Genomic DNA, 20510 nt, shown 5'->3' on the forward strand with positions numbered 1-20510 from the left:
ATTTTTATATTTATATTCAGGACACCTTCGAATTTAAGGAGAAATAAACTTTCCTAAAAGATAAAACAATAGATTCAAACCCAGGTTTTGCTCTTGTGTTTGAATAGCATTCTCTGTGAGATGTGTTACTCTGTATTACTACTATTCTTGTATTTTTTATTACTGAACTACTATTGTAGTTTAACTGAAAATAAACTGATCAAATCCTAAATGCCTTAAACCATCAGCCTTCACACAGCATTTAATATAACCATTTTAAAACCCATGATATTCAATTCTCAATATCCTTTACCAATTTAAGTTGATCCTTCTTTTTTCTTCATGAAAAACCAATAAGGCTGCCGCAGAAAAAAACATTATCTGATGCCCCTTTGGCCACTGGGCCTTCTGATAGATAGCCAGGCTGAGAGCTCAGATGGATGGCTTTAATTAAATAAAAAGTTGGCAAAAGAGCAAATGTACAGTGGCCATTAACAATATAGTAGTTTCCTAGTTCATCGCAGTGAGGGAAAATGCCTAATTCTTGTTAATTCTTGCCTTCATGGCAAATACTCTGAAAAAAAGGAAAACTATGTAATATTTCAAGTCCTTGGGGGAAAAGCCATTCATTTACATGAGTCTCTTTAAGTTTAATCAAATAATTCCACCTAGAAATATGCTGACACGCCAATCCTTACAGTTAGGGTTAATAAATCTATCTAGCAAAAACAGTTTTTCAAAAGCCCAAAATATACTTTGGAAGCTTTTCCGCAGGATATGTAACTACAAAACTCTTCTCGTGAATTCTTAATGAAATATTTGGTGGCAGTTTATTAAAATTCTGTCCAAAAGAAAAACCGTAAGACATTATAATGTTAATACAATGCTAACAACTTCATCTTAGGAAAAGTAACAATTTCTTTTTCGAATTATCTCTAGAAACTGGTGCCCTAAGTCTTGGCTTTGTAACTTGAGGCAAATTTTTTCATTCTCTGAGCATCACTTTCTTCCACCGTCAGGGGAAATAATAATACCTACCTTACTGGCACGTGGTAAGGACTATACCAAATAACGCTCGGGAAATGTCAAACACAGTGCCCAACGCACAGCAGACTCTTGTGCATTTTGATCTCTTCTCTTTTTCCCCACAGCATTCCCCAGTCAAGACTCAAATTTCAAATTGGACTTTTTATTAAGCAGGTTATGTGGGGTAGGGTCACCAGATCTCCTTGTGATGTGGAAAATGAAACAAACCAAAGATGTAATAAAGGCACGCTACTTAAGCCCCCTGTGCCTTCTCATACATATTTTATAAACACTAATTCCTTACGTCTAATAAGATCCAAATACTCTCATCTGACAAAACAGAAGCAAAACCCCAGACACAGTAATTCCTACAGGGGTCCAAAGGGAAGTTCTCAAGTTCAGTTGTAGACCTCCAAAACTTATAAGAAGAACAGAAAGGCAAGAGGGAGGGGAGATATACAAAATGCATACATTTTCCCACGGAGAATATGTATACACCACACACACAAACATTTACTAACCAAGTCCACACAAATCAGAAGGGAAGCTACAAGGCAAAAGAAAGGCATCATTAATTACTGAGGCACCTATCCCTTTACACTAAGATTTTCCTTAAGAACTATATTCTTATTACACACGATCAGCTAATAAGCAGATTAAAACAACAAATAAATTGCTTAATTTAATTTGCTTGGAAGGGATATTAAACAGAACAGTTTTCAGAATCATTTATCTTCTTCTAAAACATTTACCCAAAAGTGTATTAGGCAGTTTCTAAATGGATTGGGTTTATCAGCTCAGGCAGAAAATCGGGGGGAAGACAAAGAAATGTGTCCTGAATTTTAATAGCACGTGGGTGAATTTTTACCATACATGGGTGAATCTTAACATGTCATTTTGGAAATGACGGCATTTCCTGCAGCAACTCGTATGGTACAGTTTCTCTGCTCAGCACTGCATGCAGTAGCAATCGTTCACTCAGTATCATCTTGACAGAGGCATTCAAGGTGAACCCAAGTTATGAATGGTGCGTAGGTATGGCATGAAGTCATATGGATTGGCCAAACCTCTCTTTGTATGTGACAATACCAAGAAGGCAGGTTCCCTAAATCTTTGAATTGAGATTAGCATTTTTTTTTCAAGAATAACGCCTAGAAATACTTGTTCAAATACGTGGTCCTTAAAGAAGCTAGCAGCCTGTATTAATTTGCATTAAGTTTCAGAAAGAGATTTAGTTAAATAAAATCTACATGAAAAAATGGTATGCTAGAGTAGTCTCCATAATGGGTTTTAGAATGTTTAAATGTAAACTGCGGTTGGGGGAATGTGGAAAGAACAGTGGTTCTATGAGCACAACCAACCTTAGAATTTAATGGTAAGATAGTATAAATGGACTTTTTGGTCAATGTTATCCCCAGACAAAATTTAATATGTATTTGTTCCCTTTATGTTCCTTATTTTCCTAACCAACCTGATAGTTTAATATTTCTGTTTATATTTGACAAGAACCTAATTCAACACTATTTGAATCACTTAAAAGGAAAAATGTTAAATACAATCTGATTTCAAATGCAAATAGAAAACTGCTCATTATTTTACAATAAAATTCTTCCAAAATGATAAGACAATCTCAAGTAGTATCCTCTGACACATGCATTAAAAATCAGTTCATTCAAATATATGTATATATGTATACATATATATGTATACACACACACATACACACACACAATTGAAACAGAAACACCAGGTAGGAGATTTTAAAAGAAACAAAACACACATTTGTGCATTCCCAATGAAGCAGGACCTCAAAAAGAAATGCCACAACCAAACAAAAATACTAATTAGAAAAGCATCACTTAATATAAGCAAGAAGTAAGAAACTTTTTAGTGAAAAAAGACACCAAGTAACAAACGTTCCCTGTTTTCTCCTACTGGAGAAGTTAAGGCAGAATACCCAATTTCTGACTCAGATTTTTATGTTCCGGAGGAAATTCAGTCTTATCTCCAACAAGCAGATTAGGCGATCATCTTTCAAAGTTACCATATATTTCCAAAAGACATACAAGTACATTTTGTCACGATCCAAAAATCTACCCTTTTCAGCATTCTGATAAAACTTGTAGGCAGCACTGCAACGGTTTTTTAGCAGACGGATACATTTAACACCAAGTGCACTGTGACGCTGAGTTGACAGGACAGACACTCCACGCTTGACAGAAGGCTTTCATCTAGTGCTTTTACCTGGTTATAAATTATTGGTACTACTATTTGCACCTCTTAAGATATGACCTACTAAAGGGAAAAGCAGAAGTTTTTCTAAAGCAGGGGTGGCCTTCTGAGTGGGTGAACGTAAGTTCGGTCACACGTGTGCTGGAAAATGCACATCTCTAATAAGGAAGTGGTTAAAAAGGGATGAATTCCCTGAGTCATTAAACAGGATATAAACCAAAGACAGGTTGTGCCACCTAGAGAAAAACTGAAAATCGTACATTCGTTCTTCAGTAGTAGGCATTATTTCCAAAACCTGAAACTTCGGGCATGCCCAATAAGCAAGCCACCTTCCGTACCAACTCATCATTCTGCTGGATTCAGCTCCCCTGACAACTCTGCCTACTCCACTCACCAGACTGGCCTCCTCACCCCGCCAGCCACGCAGCGCCCTTCATCCTCGGCCCTGGCGGTTGCACAGCCCATGCGGACCCAGCGTCCTGAAACCCTTCCAACTCTAAAGCATTTTCCTCGAAGCAGGGCAGGCCGGGGTGGGAGGAGCCGAGGAATAAACCCTGGTGGACCTTGCCAGCCAGGGGCCCTCTGGACGATAGCAGAGCCACGGCGCACACCCCCCTGGCCCCGTGCGGCCCGTAGAGGAAATTCTGGCACACTCAGTACATCATCTCCAGGTTACCGAGCTGAACTCCCCGGCCAACCTCCGCACAATCCAAACACCATAAAATGACCTCAACAGAACCGAGCCTTGGAGGTGCAAAAAAAGGCCTTCAACTTTCCTCGCCGCAAGTCACTTAAAGGCAACGTGCCCAGTACACTTGTCAGGCTGAAGCACAAAAGGTCTACAAGCCACCTGGCACCGAGAGCCGCCTTTTACAAAGGAAACAGACAACAATTACGAAAAGCCCGCAGTCCTGCGGTATTAACTTGACAGCGGGGACTGCGCTGGGGCATAACTCATCTCCGAGGCACTCTCAGCCCCAGACCCTCAGTCTAGGGACAGCTTTCCCCCTCCTCCCCTCCCCCTCCGGAGACCTGCGGCAGCGCCCACTTGCCGTCCCCCACGCTTTTCCTCCGCCTCCTTCTTGCTGATTCTCCAGCAACTTTGGGTGGCAGCACCCTCAAAGCCCAGCCCGAGGCGGGGACACCGCGAAAGCGACCACGGGAGGGAGAAGGAAAGTTTGAAAAGTCACTTAAAACACCGCAGGACTCCCCCCGCCCCACCCCAGCGCCCGGTCACCCCAGCACCCACCCCGCAGAAGGCCGCCCGGGGCTCCACGTGCAAGTGGGCCCTGGAGAAGCTAGAGTTCCCCCCACGTCCTCTCCAGAAAAAAATCTTTGCCCGACTTAAAAGTTCCCTACTGCAGCACCCTCCTTCTCCCCCACCACCCCCCCCCAAAAAAAGAAATCTGGAGTTCGCAAGCCGCCGCCGCCCGGACTCCCCCGCGACCCCGGAGGGCGCGGCGCCCCTCCCCCGTCGGCCGCGGACAGGTCGGGAGGGAGCCCGGGGAGAGGGAGGCTGCGGGGCGGCCCCCGGCCCGGACCCCCTCCCCGGCCCTCCCCGCCCGGTCGCCCCGCTCACCTCTCTCCTGCTCTTCCGCCTGCAAGCAGATGGGGATATTCTTCTTCCAGCCCGGCATGGTGTCTGCTCCCTGCGCTCGCTCTCGGGCTCGCTCCTCCTCGCCCGCTCGCTCTCCGTCTTCTGGGGCTGGCCGCGCCTCCCCGCGCGTCCCCACTCGCCCTCCCGGGCCGGCCGCGGCGCTCTCGGGGCTGTTCAGCTGGGCTGGGGCGCCGAGGCGTCTCCCGGGCGCATCGAGGCGGCGCCGCGCGCCCCGCGCTCGCCTCAAACTCGCCGGCGGCTCCGGGTGGCTGCGGCCGGGCCGGGCTGGCCGGGCCGGGCAGAAGGGGCTGCAGCCGCGGCGGCGGCCGTGTGGCCGGGAGGCCTGGCCGGGCCGGGGGCGGGGGGCGCGTACAGGCCGAGAGCAGGAGCTGCGGAGCCCCCGGGAGGTGGGCGCGGACGGCGGGAGTGGGCTCGCGCCGCCGCCTCTGTCCCCTCCTCCTCCTCCTTCTCCTTCTTCCCCTTCCTTGTCTCTCCGCCGCCAGCAGGTGGGACTCGGAGCCGCCGCCGCCGCCGCCGCCGCACAAAGCTCCGCCGGCGGCAGGACTGAGGCTGCGGGTTCCCCAGGCGCCTGGTGGCGGAACCTCCCCCGAGACGCGCGCGAGGCTGAGCGGGCACGGAGGGGGCGCGCGCGTTCACACCCTCCGCGCCCCGGGCGGCCGGCCTGCCAGGTACCGAGCCTGGCGCCGAGCCGCGGCCGCCGCTCCTCCCTCCCAAAACCCAAACCTGCGGCTGTACCGGCTTGGACGACGACCTTGCTGAAGTAGGGGGCAGTGTCTCTCCCTCTAGTCCCTCCTCCCGCCGCTCTCCCCCCGGCCCGGGCTGTCGCCCCCTCCCCCCTAGCTGAGACTTTGCAGCTGCGGAGTCGCTAACTTTGCCCTCAGCTGAGAGAAATCGCAACTTTCGCCCGGTCAGCGCCGGCCGGGGCCGGGAATACATTTACTGCTCAGGTGGGAAGGGCGTGAGTAGAGAACCTCTTTTGTTTTCAGTGAAGCCGGGAGACCTTGGCTCAGTGAATATTTAATCGTTGTCTTCAAGTATAAGAAGGGGTTTATGATTAGGTTTTATGATTGGTTTCTTCCCCTTGTCCTAGGCTCATAGAATATCGGTGGAAGGATGAATTGAGGGGGAGAGGGCAGCTTTACGGTAGAGTCTGGAAGATTCCGCCCAGACTTGGGGGCGCTTGCTTGTGATTTCAAAAGGATAATGTTAGAAGGGGCTCCTGAGTCTTCCACTTGGCAACTAACTGCCTGTCCTGCGGGGTTACCTAGCTGCGGGCCCAGCTAGATAATACCTAAGTCTTCACCTCCTGAGTGTCTGATGGGGACTGAAGAATTTGGGGCCCCTGAGGCTATAACTACTGGTTTGTAGTTGTCAGGGACCAACCACTTATGACTCTCTCTGTCCTGCAGTTTATTTTAGCCTCTGAAGGAGCTGCAGTTTGCTCTCCCAAACTGAGGACATTGGCCCTTGCCAGGCTTCTCTCTCTCTCTTCCCTTGGAAACATAATAATACAGCCAGAGGAATGTAATAACTACAAAAGGCAGGAAGATAGAATCTTTTTTTCCCTGCCACTGCATAAGCAGTCTTATCAGGCTGGGATGTTCGCTTCCGCTGCTGCCCCTTGGCTGGATGGCTGTCTGTCATTACTGAACTGCCGAACTGCCCAAGACAAGTGGCTGTCTCTCCTAAACAAAGGAGAGGCCCCGGGCCCAGGAACCTCAATGAGTAAAGGAATTGAAGGGCTAAAGGAAGGGAGAGTCAAACCATCCCGGGGGTTATCAGTAGAAATCCCATCTGAGCTGCTCAAATCTCCTTTCCAGACTCTTTGAGAAGTAAAATCCAGAAAATCAATATGAATGTCGCACCTGTCACCTTTAAATGACCCACTCTCCATCCTAAAATTAACAAGACTCCTTGGGTACTTTCCTCTTGTCCTACTCTTGTTTCAAGATGTAGTCCCACCAGCCTTATGTGGAGAACGGCATTTGTCATAATTCTCCCAAAGGGACAGGGTAAACCCAGCCATCACCAGGACAGCCGGTGCCTGTACACCGCAAAGACTTAGGTTTTGACAACATAGAAATGACTGCAGCATTGGCGTGCTTGCTGTTTGTTTTAATAGCATCTTATATGGCATATTATGTATGTGGTTGTTCTAACAAGCCTAATTCGAGAAGACCTACACACTGAGGTAGGGACCAAGCCATACTCTTATAGGTACATTGCAATCAGTGGTGCAGTTATCCTGACAAGATGAGTGACAGATTACAGTTGCTAGGGAGTTCCAGCTCACGACTGTCAAAATAATAGTATTTTAGCTGGGGCAGACAAAATTCCTACTATGTGTTAGGCTCTGGGCTAAAAGCTAGAGATACAAGAAGGAAGTTGATGTTTAGTAGTGGAAGATTAAATTAATACATTCTGTGTGTTACGGTCGAATATTATTTTACAGATTATACAACTGAGACTGGTAAAGAAACTCTTAAGAAGGGATTCATGGGCTTCCCTGGTGGCGCAGTGGTTGAGAGTCCGCCTGCCGATGCAGGGGACACGGGTTCGTGCCCTGGTCCGGGAAGATCCCACATGCCGCGGAGCGGCCGGGCCCGTGAGCCATGGCCGCTGAGCCTGCGCGTCCGGAGCCTGTGCTCCGCAACGGGAGAGGCCCCAACAGTGAGAGGCCCGCGTACCGCAAAAAAAAAAAAAAAAAAAAGAAGGGATTCATATCTTCCCCAACCTCAAAGTACTTACTGTCTGAACCCTTGTTCAGCAATATCCAATGCCTTGTTTCATCTTTGTATGTACATCTAAGTCATCAGTTGGGCTCTAAGCTCTGTCAGGGGGAAATAGGCCTTATCTCTTTCCATCTCCAGAGCCAGGGACAGTAAGCTCTCAGTCAGTGATGGTTGATGATGATGGTATTTAACCTCACTAGAGCTACCCCTAGCATATTATCTAAGAGAAATAGGCCCTAACACTGTGAGGTCACCACTTGATAATATCAAACCAAAAAAAGAAAAGAAGAACTAAATCATTTAAAATTCAGTCTGATATATTTGGTTCCATTGTCCAAAGCCATCTCATATTCAAAGCATTATATTTAAAAGCCTATTCCAAGGAAATTATAGTGCTATTGGGGTAGGATAGAAGATACATTATTTTTTCCGTTACTAAGTTAGAAAATCAATGTTCTTTAAAGATTACAACGGCAACTACAACTGCAATGTCTGTTTCTAAACATCTGCTCACTTAAGAATTCCTGCTCCTTTTCTGAACATAAATTCTTCCCAGGTATTTGTGCACTTTGAATGGCTTTACAGTCTGCGTTTACAGAATTCAAAGCTTAATTTATTTATTTATTTATTTATTTATTTTTATTTTTTTATTTATTTTATTTTTTTTTTTTTGCAGTATGTGGGCCTCGCGCTGTTGTGGCCTCTCCCGTTGCGGAGCACAGGCTCTGGACGCACAGGCTCAACGGCCATGGCTCACGGGCCCAGCCGCTCCGCGGCATGTGGGATCTTCCCGGACCGGGGCACGAACCCGTGTCCCCTGCATTGGCAGGCAGGCTCTCAACCACTGCACCACCAGGGAAGCCCAAAAGCTTAATTTAAATCAATTGTTTTACTTTGACAGGTACACAGTTGACTGCACAGGGCACAGGACCCTCCTAACTGTGGCCTCGTTTGACCTACTTTTCTATTTACGATTTTCAAACTACAGTGGAGAAGAGCCATGTTTTCTTACTACTAGTGCCTTTCTCACCTGGTAGAAAAGGGGAAAAAACCTGTAAACCAAAGGATTTAAGGTGACTGCTTGATCACCTTTTCAAGCTTATGTGGATGCACTCAATGCATTAAAGAATTTGGAAATGTGTGTGATGAGAGAGTCCGTAGCTGCCCTTCCATTTCCTCTGTGCCAACAATTAAGCTTCCAGTCTCCTGCTCACAGGGCCTTTCACTCTAACAGAGTGTTATGACTTCTTGGGATTGAATTTCTTAAGTTTGAGGAGTCCCCCAGGAGATGTAAGATCCCAGCTGTTATTTTGGATTGGCTCCAGGGCCTAAAAACATCCACAATATATTTTTTTAATCGTGCATTGACTTTTACGAACACCTACACTGCATACTGAACAGCCACCTGGAAGTTTCAATACTGTTACCAAAACCCAGCATTTCTTTTCTGTTGCATGCAGTGAATTTGAAAACTCTTTTAACACCTAATATGCACTCCTAGTGGGTACCCAAGGATTCTTTTAGATGTTGTTAACTCACTTTTAGCTGCAAAACCCTCTTTGAAAATTTAAAATGCAAGAGGAAGCTTCCTTGGATAGTTTATCTTCTTAGGGAAAAAATAAAGGGAGCAGAAAGCAAACAGAATGAATTCAAGTGGGTTTTACTTTATAATCTTCAGTTAGGAGAACGTAACTGGGAAAGGGGGAAACATGGGAGAAGCAGCAGCTCTAACATGTGTAATTTAAGTAAGGCATGTGTGAAAGCCAAATGAAAGTTCATCTAAGAAAAATATTAGAGTGTATTTATTTATTGGCCATGCCACACAGCTTGTGGGATCTTAATTCCCTGACCAGGGATTGAACCTGGGGGCCTGGCAGTGAAAGTGCCAAGTCCCTAACCACTGGACCACCAGGGAATTCCCTAAAGTGTATTTTTAAATGACAGTACAGGGCACAGTGGTTGAGACTACTACTAGTTAATCTTATGTGTCACCTTGACTAGGCTATGGGATGCCCAGATATTTGGTCAAACGTTATTCTGGGTGTGTCTGTGAGGGTGTTTTGGATGAGATTAATGTTTAAATTCGTGAATTGAGTAAAGCAGATTGCCCTCCCTAACATAGGTGGCCCTCATCTAATCAGTTGAAGGCCTGAATAAGACAAAAAGACTGACCCTCCCCAGAGTAAGAGAGAATTCCTGTTGCCTGACACTTTTTGAAGTAGGACATCAGATTATTCCTGTCCTTGGACTCAAACTGAAATTTCACCTCTTTCTGGGTCTCAAGCCCCCCAACCTTTGGAGGGGAACTACACCATCAGTTCTCCTGGTTCTCAGGTCTTGGGTCTCAGACTGGAACTACAGCCTTAGCTCTCCTGGTCACCAGCTTGCTGACTGCACATCTTGGGACTCATGACCTTCTATAACTACATGACCCACTTCCTTAGAATAAATCTCTTTACATACACACGCACATCCTACTGGTTCTGTTTCTAGGGAGAAACCTAATACTGACACCTAGGTTCAAATCTTGCCTCTACCACATAATAACTCTGTAACTCTGGGCAATTTATTTAACTTATGTGTTCCCCCACGTTTGAAATGTAATACCTATATGGCAACGTAATGGCGAGGATTAAATGAGCTGGCACTTAGGCACTTAGCACAGGACCTAAAATGTAGTTTTAGTTTTATAGTTGGAAAATATATTAATGCATTGGTTAAAAAAGAAGTTATGCAGAGCAGACTCTTGAGACTCATGGCTGGGTTTCAAAAAGTACAAGAACTCCCTAAAATTGTGTGCAAATGTTTGTATGAATGTTTATGATTCCATCGCCCCTCACCTCCCCGCCACACATGCACTTGGGGATACAAGAAAGTCTGTAGTTCTCATCAAGTTCTCACGGGAATTCCAAATCCAAAAAGAGAATAAAGGTCCCTGATAAGAATGAGAAGAAGACTCCATAATAGAATTAACTTTTGGTTTTGCTAAAGAAAAGAGTTAATCCAAAAGAAATTTATCTTCGTAAATTAGCTTTAGAATTACTGACACTCAAACTCTCCATCCTCTCTTTCCCTTTAAATTCAAACTTTTCACAAAGTCATCCATACTGCTGACATCCAAGTTTTCAGTTCTGATTCACTCCTAAACTAACTGGAATTTCTCTCTGCAAAAAGGCATGACCATCATTTCAGGAACCTGGGGCGAAAACCAGAGGAATATTTTGACTCAGTCCCAAATCCCCAGTTGGTTACCAAGGTCTTTCAAATCTACCTTTGAAATTATTCTTGACTCTCTCTCCTTCCTTTCCATGAACATTGTCCTGACTCCTGCCTTTCTTATCTTTCACCTGGACAATCCCAGTAGTCTCCTGCGGGTTCACTTCTTCAGCCCCTCCTTACTCCAAACCACACCGCCACCGACCTTCTTGTTTCCCTTTGAGTCAAATGACATGCTCTCTTTCTGCTGTCCCAAGTCTTCCAGCAAGTCCTCATACCTATTTCATTTTGCCTTCAGCCGCAAATGCTCTCCACATATGCCTGCCCTTCCTTCCTTCCTTCCTCCCCTCCCTCCCTCCCTCCCTTCCTCCCATCCTTCATTCTCTCCTTCAACTGCCCCCAATAGCCCCTTAAACTTCCTTTACTTTGCATCACTTGCATTCCCTAAACAAATCATCTGCCTCCAAACTCTTATATCTTTGCTCATTACAACTGAAATAGGTTGAGTTCCTGAGGCTAAGTGAATTTGCCTTACAATTAGTATGTGCCGGGGTCATAATTTGAACCCAGAGGTACTGGGCTCTAGAGTTTATCTTTCCACCCCACATGGAACTATCCACTTTCATTTCTACTCAAAACAATATTGTTTCTATCTTTCAAGGCCCATTAATATTCTACCTCTTCTTTGGATCTTGATTTCTCTAATTTCCCAACCCCCTGTACTACCATATTTTCCTAGTGATAGTATATTATTGCAAGTTATGTTGTGTAAGTCTATCTTACTGTACTTAAGTTTTTATAGGGAAGTATACATTAAGCAAGCTGATTCTGGACTAAAATAGTCCAGGTTCAAATCCATCTGTGTGGTCCTGGATAATTACTTGCTTCTCTCTGCCTTTGTTTCCAATCTCATACTGTTGTTGGGTGGATTAAATGAGTTAATACATGTCAAGCATTTCGACCTGTACTTGGCATACAGGGAGAATCCAATAAATTTCTATGATTATCATCATCATCATCACCATCATCATCATCATAGGGCGAGGAATGTGGCATTTGCTTCTTAGCATTGCTGCAGACATCAAGTATTGCACCTTGTAGTGCGTGCCCAATGGATGCTTGCTGAAAGGATGAATATTAAAAATAGTTTTCATTTCCTAAATAAATCTCCAATGATCATGAAGACTGGCCCATAAATGCGCTAGTAATGGAAATTTCACTTATTTCAACAAGGCTTGACAATATTTCTAGAAGAAACCTTTTAGGTTAGAATGGAGAGGAATGAATTTTTATTATTTTTACTATTATTATGAAAAGAGCAAAAATATGTAATTGAATGGAGGGCTAGACAGAAATAAGCGTTTCATCAAGAAAATTAAATAGATGCTTCCTACCTTCATGACCAAAAGCATCTAATAATATATTCAGGTTTAGCCCCTTGAGTATCTAAAAAATTAGAGTAGTGAAGTGATTAAGGAAACTGACTTCAGAGGGAAAATTAAGGTAGCCAGCCACATCTAGTATAACTTGGCTGAGCGATAACTAAGAGCTTTCTTGGTTGAAATTCATGGACTCAGTAAAAGAGTAAATACCAAAAAGGGAAAGGAATTATTTATCATGTCGACAGGTGATAAGTGAAAATAAAGGAAGAAATGAAAGGAAAGGGTAGGTTGCCCAAGAGGCAAGATTTTTTTTTTTAATAAATTTATTTATTTATTTATTTTTGGCTGCACTGGGTCTTCGTTGCTGTGCACGGGCTTTTCTCTAGTAGCAGCAAGCCGGGGCTACTCTTCGTTGTGGTGCACGGGCTTCTCATTGCAGTGGCTTCTCTTGTTGCGGAGCATGGGCTCTAGGTACGTGAGCTTCAGTAGTTGTGGCACCCGGGCTTCAGTAGTTGTGGCTCGCGGGCTCTAGAGCGCAAGCTCAGTAGTTGTGGCACACAGGCTTCGTTGTTCCTTGGCATGTGGGATCTTCCTGGACCAAGGCTCGAACCCGTGTCCCCTGCATTGGCAGACGGATTCTTAACCACTGTACCACAAGGGAAGCCCAAGAAGCAAGATTTAACTTGTACATACTGTTGATGAATAGTGAAAAGCACTGGTTAGAAAACACCGTGTGCCTGCATATTCTACTGGTTAACATACGGATTGAATCAATCATTTTGGAAAGCAATTTGGCAGTGTACAGGAAGCGCAAACTGCGTATCATTTTACCTAGCTAGGCTAACTTGGAACTCTTCAGGAAATTATCAAAGATGTGGACAAAGGTTTACTCTCAAAGGTGTTTATCACGTTTTAGTTTACGATGGCAAAAAATTGGAAAGGTCCTAAATGTGCAATAATAGGGAATTGTTTACATAAATTATATTGAATGTTATACAGCCCTTAAATATCATTAATTTAAAAGATAGCAGTAAGTTCTCTTTTTTTAATTTATTTTTATTTTTTTGGCTGTGTTGGGTCTTCGTTTCTGTGCAAGGGCTTTCTCCAGTTGCGGCAAGCGGGGGCCACTCTTCATCGCGGTGCGCGGGCCTCTCACTGTCGCGGCCTCTCCCGTTGCGGAGCACAGGCTCCAGACGCGCAGGCTCAGTAGTTGTGGCTCACGGGCCTAGCTGCTCCACGGCATGTGGGATCCTCCCAGACCAGGGCTCGAACCCGCGTCACCCGCATTGGCAGGCAGACTCCCAACCACTGCGCCACCAGGGAAGCCCAGTAAGTTCTCTTAATATAAAGTTCAGCCAAACAGAAGGTTGCATATACCATATCTCATAGATTCTAAGATGCATAGTTTTTCATATTTTTACATATCTAAAATCATCGTGTTTCTTAGAGTTTAATTGCCTGTGCATGTATATTAAAACTTGCACATAGGGGACATCAGCTTAAAGGCAAATTCTGGAGACAATAGCAGAACACTTTCAAAAAATGACCTATCACCAATACCCTAGCAGGGAAAGAAGATAATTGTGTAAAAAAACACAAACTTTGAAAAGTCTGAATCACAGAGTGAATCATAAGAGTTGAAGTTTGAATATGAAAAAGTTTTAGGAATACCTACCAAATTAATTTCACTTATGTTTTATTCATGTAAGCTCAAGATATCTGATAAAAACCTATGTCTATAGGGTTTTTTTCAACAAGTATAAAATAATAATTCTAAGTAGTTAAGCATTGTTTCAAATTATCAGCAATTTTTTCTTGTTTCTTAATAGTACATAAAATAGGTATTTATATAATATTAATATAATACATGACCTACTAGATTAATGAAAAGCAATATGTATATATAGTATAAATATAACTTTTTTTAGAGAGGAAGAGATATGTCAAAATATGTTCTCTCTGGGTATTAGCATTATCTGTGAATTTTATTCTTTTTATACTTTTTTATACTTTTCAATTCTTCTAAAGAGCAATATTACATTTTAAATAGGAAAATCTTAGTAAATACTGTCTTTAAAAACACTAGTGAAAGCAAATTGTTGAAGACGAGATTTTTTCCCAAGTACTCTGGAATTGGAATATCTATCAGCAATTCTGTAGTAAATAGGCTAAGAAATTGACTTTGAGAAGTTTGGGTTTCATTTTCTCTTCTGCCAGCCTAGCCATTTACAAAAAGTTTGAGCTTTCTAGAAATTTCCTATTCCTATGTGTAAGAAATACACAATAATGCTCACTTGCCTACTTCAAAGTAGCAGGGAGTGAACATCTGGAATGAAACAAATAGATATCGTAATTGCAGGGAGTCTGAGCAAAGAGCAGGAACAAGGCATTTTGTGAAGACAAATCTGTCTCCCCTTTAACTTATCACTGAGCAGCATTCGTTTCTACACTAGCTGTGGGGTCCAGACCAGCCAATCTATTGAAATCCCCAGGAACGCTAACCTCATATCAGTTTCTGTCTGATGTACCAAAAGACTTTAAAAAAAAAAAAAAAAAAAAAAGATGCCCCTTAGGGATTTGTAAGCTTATTTATTTTTATAACCTGAAAATTCCAGCCTCGGGGTTGAATGAAAAGCACTTGACACATATGTATTATGCATGTATGAGCATTTGTTTATATTCTCTTTGACTTTTAAAAATCTGTTCAATGAGCCTTTTTATTCCATACTTATTATATATGACGTTTCATTAAGTTCCATGGATAGAGTCGCTCCTAGTTTACATTTACATTATTTAAGACCTGCAAGTGATATTTGCTATTGGTTATGTAAATGGAAAATAACTTCTGAGATTTATGACATGATTTTCCTTCTTGTGCTTGGTGACTGGGTTGCCTCCTGATTTTTATTTATGCCCTGAATGATAATCAGCCCCTTCCTTTTGCCCACCCACACTGTAGCCTAAGCTTAAAGAAACAGCTTTAAGACTGGAAATGAAGATTGGGGGAGGTATAACTGCCCTTAGCTCAGAATGACACTGGCTAGATCCTCCTTGAAACCATGAGGCAATTCAGTTTCCAAGAAGAAATACCAACCTGATTTCCAGAAGTGAAGAAGCAGGAAGTCCCAGAGCTTGACCAAGAAGCTACCCCCACCCTGCACTTCGCAGTCAGCCCCAAGGGACATCAAAAAAAGATCTATACTCTGGAAATGCCTATAGATGATTAAAGGGTAGACAAAGGAAGTAGTTAAAAATTTGAAGGAACAATAGACTAGATGAGCACCAAGAAATGGGACTGTCTACAGCCACCCTGAAATCTAACAGGAAGCAGCAATTTGCAAATTGGTCTGTTTAACGGATGAAACGCCATGATGGCATCCTCTCAAGACCACAGTTGATCTTCTCAGGCCCCCAAACAAAGTGAATTTTATCAAGCCAGCAACATCACTAAACTTGTATTTCAACAAAGAACGGTCCACATGCTACTAGTGAAACTTCGACAGTAGTATCCTTTTTCCAAGTAATTTAGTTCTATTTTAAACTCACTTCACAATTCCAATTAATACTCTAGTGTTTTATTCTTCTTAGTCATACTCCGAGCAGCCTGAAAGAAATTTTACTTTGAGGCTGCCCCTAGCTTTTTCAAATTCTGACCCTTCTCAACATCCTCTTTTTCATCACTGCTGTTTGTTCTCTTTCTCCCTGGAAACTTCCATGTTGTCACTTCAAGATACAGACCTTCTCACCTCCTGTCTACCATCCCCAAACTGCACCTGTCCCAACTGTGATCTCTGCTTTCTAAGTGACAGTTAACTAATCTGATAAACTAATCCATGCTAATGTACTAAGGTACTATAGGTCACTACTGTGTAAATGAGACCATGCTGGTTTCCTAACCTCTTCTCCCTTCCAGGAATTTTTACTAGGGCCTTTTAAAGAATGCCTTATTTCAGTAACATGGATAGACCTAGAGATTATCTTACTGAGTGAAGTAAGTCAGATAGAGATAGACAAATATTATGATATCACTTATATGTGGAATCTTAAAAAAATGATAGAAATGGACTTATTTACAAAACAGAAACAGACTCACAACCATAGAAAACAAGCATGGGTACCAAAGGGAAGGTGGGGAGGGATAAATTGGGAGTATGGGATTAACAGATACACACGACTGTATATAAAATAGGTAAACAACAAGGATTTACTGTATAGCACGGGGAACTATTTTCAACATCTTGTAATAATGGAAAAGAATTTAAAAAGTATAGACATATACATATATGTATATGTAATACCAAATCATTTTGCTGTATACCTGAAACTAACAAAATATTGTAAATCAGCTATATACTTCAATAAAAAAAGAAAAAAAGAACGCCTTATTTCAAAGAGGTAGTATTAGCAGTGGGAATTTTAGGGAAGATATGAGACGTATGGGGGAAAACTGGACAGCCCTTTTGGTTATTCTTCAATCACAACACAGAGGAATGGTGTCACAAGGGTTGTAGCTGATTTGACTATTATATTATGGATGATTCTGCAACAGTTCTGTCTGGAGCTGCTGTGGACTCAGCATTAGGTTAAACACTAGAAACATGCCATGTAAAGCGACTTGCATTTTCATGTCTATAACAAACGTTAACATTTGAACTCTCTATTTAATTGGTATATATTTAAACTTTTCTTGCAATGGTAAGAGAAAGGCTTTTGGCATTAAGCTGCTGCTTTGTAGATCCTAAATATCTGAAAAATTCATTAAAATAGCACTTTAATTTTGACAGAGTTGAACTACTGGGAAAATTAATTGATTGTTTCTCACTTGAGCTTTGGAAAAGTCATTAAGGTTTTTATGGTTTATGGAAAATTGAGAATTGAAGTTCAGTGAAATCAATATGTTATCTGAGTGCAGGGAAAATGGCACTTTAGATAAAAGAAAGCATGAACAGTTCCTTGGAGCTTTTTCTTCCTTTCTCCTGATTCGACAAGCATATTTACATAGAGCTTCTATATTTACTTGTATTCAAAGTCCTTAGTCAGTCATTTCATTGTGCTACACGTTGTGAGGACAGAATAATGAGGTCTGAGAGATGAATCACTGCATTTTAGGGTCTGTTCTTTCCTGGCTATTTCCCAAAAATATTAAGGATGTAATACAAAGCACCAGAAATATTCATATAGGTCTCTGCCTTTTGTGATGAATTTTTACAAGAAATTTTTAATTGGGCTTACATGGTAAGGGCAATGGAAAATACTTCAAGTGTTCTACGTTGTGCTTACGTGCATTTTGGAGAAAATCATCATGCTTTGTAGAAATAATGGGCAATGAATTGGATATTGGCAGATGCTACCAGCAAGACTTAGGAGCTCATTCTGTGAGATTAAACTAGACTTAGAACAGGGGGAGAAAAAGGACTGGTAAGAGAAAAGATCATCATGTAATTTTTCTTTAGTTTATTTCCTCTTCTCAATATGTTTCTCTGATATACACACCAATGATCTTGGAGGGAGGAGGGGGACAGTTGGCCTTATTCCATTTTTGAAAACACTGAATGGGTTGGGGATTATAAGAACAGCCACTTCTGCATTTATGCACTTCCACCATCTCTATTCCAGAAAGAAAATGATACTTTTCTTTTTGATTATTCATTGCTGCTTCCAAACTCCTTCAGCCTGACTGACCCTTTGCTTCCTAAAATCACTCCCAATTCATCATCCTTCTACACAGTTCCATCCACAGTAGACCATGGCAGCATGTGATATGGAGGGGATCCCGTAAGAGCATTAGTGATAAAATATTTGCTAGCATCAGCCTTATCTCAGAAACATTCAGCAAATAAAGTAGCCCTATAGGTAGCAATTGGTTTTGTTGGTTATCACGGGATACTTGAAAACCAGGATGTTGTCTAGTAAGAATTTACCCTAGACCAGGTATTTTGAGGTAATCAAGCAATTGCATAACACGAGTGTTCTCATTACGTTAGCATTTGACATGTTAAGTATACATTTATTTATAGTTTCACACTTTATCCAACTGGTTAACCATTGTTTTCACTATTGGGAGCTCAATAATCCCTAGGGAATATACCATGAATAGAGAAACTCTTTAAATACCCTTTATTAAATTGTATTCTAACCCTCTTTCTTTTGCAGTTTTATTAATAAAGTCTGTGGAAAACTCATTAATTCATTAAGAAATAAGCAATCACCCAAACCAAACCAGGGTGTCCGTTCACCTCATGGTTGTCAGTCTGGTGTACAACCCTTTACCTGGTCTTTACGCTGCCAACTTGTGGGTGACTAATCCCTGCCTTCTCCCACAGTCAATTGATCTTCGTATATGTTCCCATGTTAGGCATCTCTGAACATGTTCGACCAACTTGCTCAGACAAAGGCTTTCAGCTGGAGTAGAAGCCTAGCAATTTTTACTGCTTCAATGGTCGCTCGTAAGGATGTAATTTATTAAAGTCTCTACTAAACCAAGAATAAGAATTTCTTGTTCATGATTATACTAAAACTATAGATTTATTAAGACACCAAAAGGAAAAAAATCTTTTCAAAAGATTCACTATAGCATGTATTCTCTAAAGGGAGAAAACTATGAACCAAAGTATAGACTGGGGTCAAGAGCTTTGTGTTATTACCGTTCTCCCACCTGATCTGTTCAGTGATCCCAATCATTTGACATAAGCACCAACCAGTGCTCTTTTCTGAGCAGTAATTCTTTTTTCTGCCTCTAAATTTAATCCTACAGACTCTGAGACCACCATGATGTTATTCTTTCTTCTGTTACTGAGATTGCACTTCCCACTCCTAGAAAAGAGAGTCTTTGGGTCAAAGTGACATGGTCTCCGTGAAGTTCACATTAAAACATACCTGAGGTATGTAAAACATTAACTTATTAGCACCAGTCATGACATAATCAGATTGATTTATCACATTTTAACCAACTAGCAACCAGCTCGGCAGGTAGAAATTGCCAGGAGATCAGGGAGATGGATGAAAACAGACGGGGAGTTGTTCTCAGGAAAACAGACTTACAGTGAAGAGATGGAAAAATCCCTGAACAGGCAGCAGGAAGGCACTGCCCAACCAGGAAATGGGGAATTAGCTAATGCTGAAGGGTCCCTCCAGAGATTAACCCCACACCTCACAATTCTGCTGAGGCAACTGTTTCCAAGCAATTCTTTAAATAAAATATCCAGTCTGAAGCAAAAACGACAAAGTATATCAGCTACAACATTACAACATTCCTGGAGGTTCCCCCCTGCCAGCTCTGGAGTTTTTTTTTTTTTGCAGCTTTGGAGTTGCATTTAATTCTGATAGCTATATCAGTAGACCACCTGACTTCTAATTGGATAAAAATCATTCACACTGAAACTCAGTAACCTGCTCTTCCTTGGTCCACTCTGAAGGCCCTGATGAGTAAGTAGCCTTTATATTCTTGGGCTCTTTCAAAGTGCAGACAGTAACAAAGATGGAAAACACGTCAACCCTAGTGGGTGGGCAGATAAACTTAAGGGATCAAGGACAACTGACAGCTACCTCACACCATCCCCATTTGAAATTTGTTCCCACAATAGCTCATCCTTTTTTTTTTTAATTGGAAAAACTTAAAGTTGAAAAATAAAAATTCACGTTCAGACAGCTCACATGAAATGTGTAAATATAGAAGAAAGAGTAACACAGTGGCTGACAGCATAGAATCCAACAGAACTGCATTGGAACCCCAGTTCCATCACTTACTATCTATGTAAACTTGAGCAATCTTACTGAGACTTTGTTTTTCTGTCTGTAAAATGGAGACAATAATAGTACTTATTTTTTGTGGAACACACTAAGTACCCCATAAGTGAGCTGTTACTAATTTTTAAAATTAGATGTTATTCTACTAGAATTTACTTCTGTGATTTAAAGGTTTTAGACATTGTAATTATAGAGAGAGCTACCGTGGAATATTTTAAACAAATTACAATCGAGGAGCCATATGTCTACAGGGTATTCAATGCTAGGACAGTTGCTTCATGAATACAAAAGAAATATAATCCCTAATTTTTTCCCTTATGTGATATACCTAATGGTTAGGGAGACAAGACTACCTTGTGAATTTTTGTAGTATTGACTTATAAGATCGGTTTTGGTACAGATGATTATGAAATCACATGTAAAATAATCATGTAACATAGTCCTTTGTCTTCCAAAGCCTCAAAACAATTATAGGTAGTGATCAAATAGTGTAACCAATGAAATAAAGGCAGAAGTTGCAGTGAAATAGTAGCCTATTCAATTTTGCATTTCCTAATTTTAATTTCTTCATTGTACAAG

General features: G+C 42.0%; 1 protein-coding gene across 4 annotated transcripts in view; it reads right to left on the reverse strand.

The window, feature by feature from the left end:
* The window catches only part of GRIP1 (glutamate receptor interacting protein 1), a gene marked incomplete at its 5' end in the record, with an annotated part of 699088 nt that extends 694214 nt beyond the window's left edge, over positions 1-4874 (reverse strand). For all 4 annotated transcript variants that reach the window (XM_082635788.1, XM_082635796.1, XM_082635794.1 and 1 more), the window contains one exon: positions 4817-4874. In XM_082635788.1, the coding sequence (XP_082491914.1) occupies positions 4817-4874 (58 nt within the window). The remainder of the gene's footprint in view (positions 1-4816) is intronic.
* Positions 4875-20510: the final 15636 nt, after the last annotated feature.

The sequence above is a fragment of the Mesoplodon mirus genome, assembly GCF_964341445.2.
Source record: "Mesoplodon mirus genome assembly, chromosome: 11".
NCBI lineage: Eukaryota > Metazoa > Chordata > Mammalia > Artiodactyla > Ziphiidae > Mesoplodon > Mesoplodon mirus.